Raw genomic sequence first — 2028 nt, 5'->3', positions numbered from 1 at the left:
ACAACAATAATCCCACCATTACGAGCCAACATCCACGACGGCCGCACTCTAGCGACGTGGCCCACTTTTGTCACTCTAACCATGTCTGGCACTAGGTCACCCCTCTGGGATTCAAACTCGCAACAATGGTATAACTCTGATACCAAATGTTAAGTACCTAGCCAATATTACCCAAAAAAATTGATCTGGTAGGTAGTGGAAAACTAAGCACTTAAAGCCAGAACCACAATAATACTCCCATCATTACGAGTCGACATCCATGACAGCCTCACTCTAGCAACGTGGCCCCATTTTGTTGCTCTAACCATGTCTAACTCTAGGTCACTCCCTTCGGGATTCGAACTTGTAATAGCGGTATAACTCTGATACCAAATGTTAAGTACCTAGCCAATACTACCCAAAAGACTGATCTAGTAGGTAGCAAAAAACCAAACACTTAACCCCAGGACCACAACAGGGTGTTACATGCCACAATGAAATAAGGCATGTGATCCAACTTCATCTTCACGGTCCTTGTACTCCAATTATCTCTAAACTAGATAATTGTAGTGACGTTACATAGAGTGGCCAAATCGATGCAGTGTTGTTGCAACTAAAACATCTCCAACACCTTGACTTGAGTGGGAACTCTTTCTATGGAGTTAAAATTCCGGATTTTCTCGGTTCATTAACGGAGTTGAGGCATTTGAGCTTGTCATATGCAAGATTCAGCGGGAAAATTTCTATCCATCTTGGAAATTGTTCTTGTCTTGAGTTTTTGGATTTTCCTATTCAAGTTTGTATGCAGATAGTCTTGACTGGATGGTAAATATGTCATCTCTGAAGCACATAGGGATGAATTTCGTTGATGTTTCCATGGTAGGTTCTCGCTGGTTTCATGTCATTACCTCACATTCTTCCCTACAGATACTTGAAATATGGCAAACTTATCTTTCAAGTTTCCCCCCAATGCCCTCATTTCTCAATCTTATACAGTTGCGTTATTTGGATCTTAGTTCTAGTGACTTCTATGGAAATATTTCTTTAGACTTTGAACCGTTGCCTCACTTAGAGGAACTCTATGTCATATAATTATAACCTTAAAGTAAATTGCTCAAATCTATTTAGTGGCAGATTGAACTTGATAATGTTCAATTATATGGAGAAATTACAGTGTCTATTGGTAATATGACCTCTCTTACTCATATTTTCTTGGGAAGCGCAAAATAGAATCGAACCACGAAGGGCTTTCTAAACCAAATGGGAAACATACACAACCTGCACACTTTGTCCTCAAATGATTTTGAAGATTTCATTGCATCGAAGGTTGATTGGTTATGCTCCTTAACAAATCTAACCAACTTATACATCTTGAATGGTAGATTTCCTAGACCCGTTCCTACATCTATGAAAGTGCTTAGAATTGAATATAGTATGTTTGAAGGTGTTGTACTTGAAAAGCATTTTTGAATTCTAAACAACCTAGCCACCCTAGACCTGTCGTAAAATTCACTAGAGTTTCATCTTCCTATAGGTTTGGGTTCCTCCTTTTCAAGTTGAATATCTCTATCTCGGATCTTGTCATCTTGGCCCACAATTTCCTCTATGGCTTCAAACTCAAAAGAAAACTCACTTACCTAGATCTCTCTCAAATATCTGGGGGTTATATACCAGCGTGGTTTGAGAACATCACTTCTCAGCTTCAATCTTTGAACCTCAGTAAGAATAATATTTCAAGTTCATCTCCATACATTACACTTCCTCTAATTCATATACAATGATTGATCTGAGCTACAACAACAAGTTCACATATCCCATACCCTTTCTCACAAACCCCGTCAAATATTTTGATTTCTCATATAGTCAATTTTCTAATGTAATTCATCCTCTATTTAGTAAGATGAAAATTTAAAAATTCTTAAACTTTCCCACAACAATTTCACTGGAGGCATGCCCCCAACCTTGGTTAACTGTGGATCTCTCAAAGTGCTTGATTTGAAGGCAAATCATTTATCTAGCAATATTTCATGGTTTTCCATTCAATTTGTT

General features: G+C 38.1%; 1 protein-coding gene across 1 annotated transcript; it reads left to right on the top strand.

Moving 5' to 3' along the window:
• The first annotated feature begins 801 nt into the window (after nucleotides 1–801).
• Nucleotides 802–1760, top strand: LOC137938226 (receptor-like protein 43). The gene is made up of 3 exons (XM_068783218.1): nucleotides 802–1062; nucleotides 1210–1357; nucleotides 1441–1760. Exons 1-3 carry the CDS (start codon nucleotides 802–804, stop codon nucleotides 1758–1760), a joined length of 729 nt encoding a protein of 242 aa, XP_068639319.1.
• Nucleotides 1761–2028: the final 268 nt, after the last annotated feature.

The sequence above is a fragment of the Aristolochia californica genome, unplaced genomic scaffold, assembly GCF_029961685.1.
Source record: "Aristolochia californica isolate CCGP_79_NKW_82.1479 unplaced genomic scaffold, dmAriCali1.0.hap1 SCAF_8, whole genome shotgun sequence".
NCBI classification, from domain to species: domain Eukaryota; kingdom Viridiplantae; phylum Streptophyta; class Magnoliopsida; order Piperales; family Aristolochiaceae; genus Aristolochia; species Aristolochia californica.
This window is presented reverse-complemented; position numbering and strand designations above follow the sequence as displayed.

Bases quoted from the DNA above. Each gene is read 5' to 3' on its own strand.
- LOC137938226 (XM_068783218.1), top strand. From the start codon at position 802: ATGGTAAATATGTCATCTCTGAAGCACATAGGGATGAATTTCGTTGAT. The intron at 1,063-1,209 runs GTCATATAATTA...AGCGCAAAATAG, and splicing joins CTCACTTAGAGGAACTCTAT to AATCGAACCACGAAGGGCTT. The intron at 1,358-1,440 runs GTAGATTTCCTA...GTACTTGAAAAG, and splicing joins CAACTTATACATCTTGAATG to CATTTTTGAATTCTAAACAA.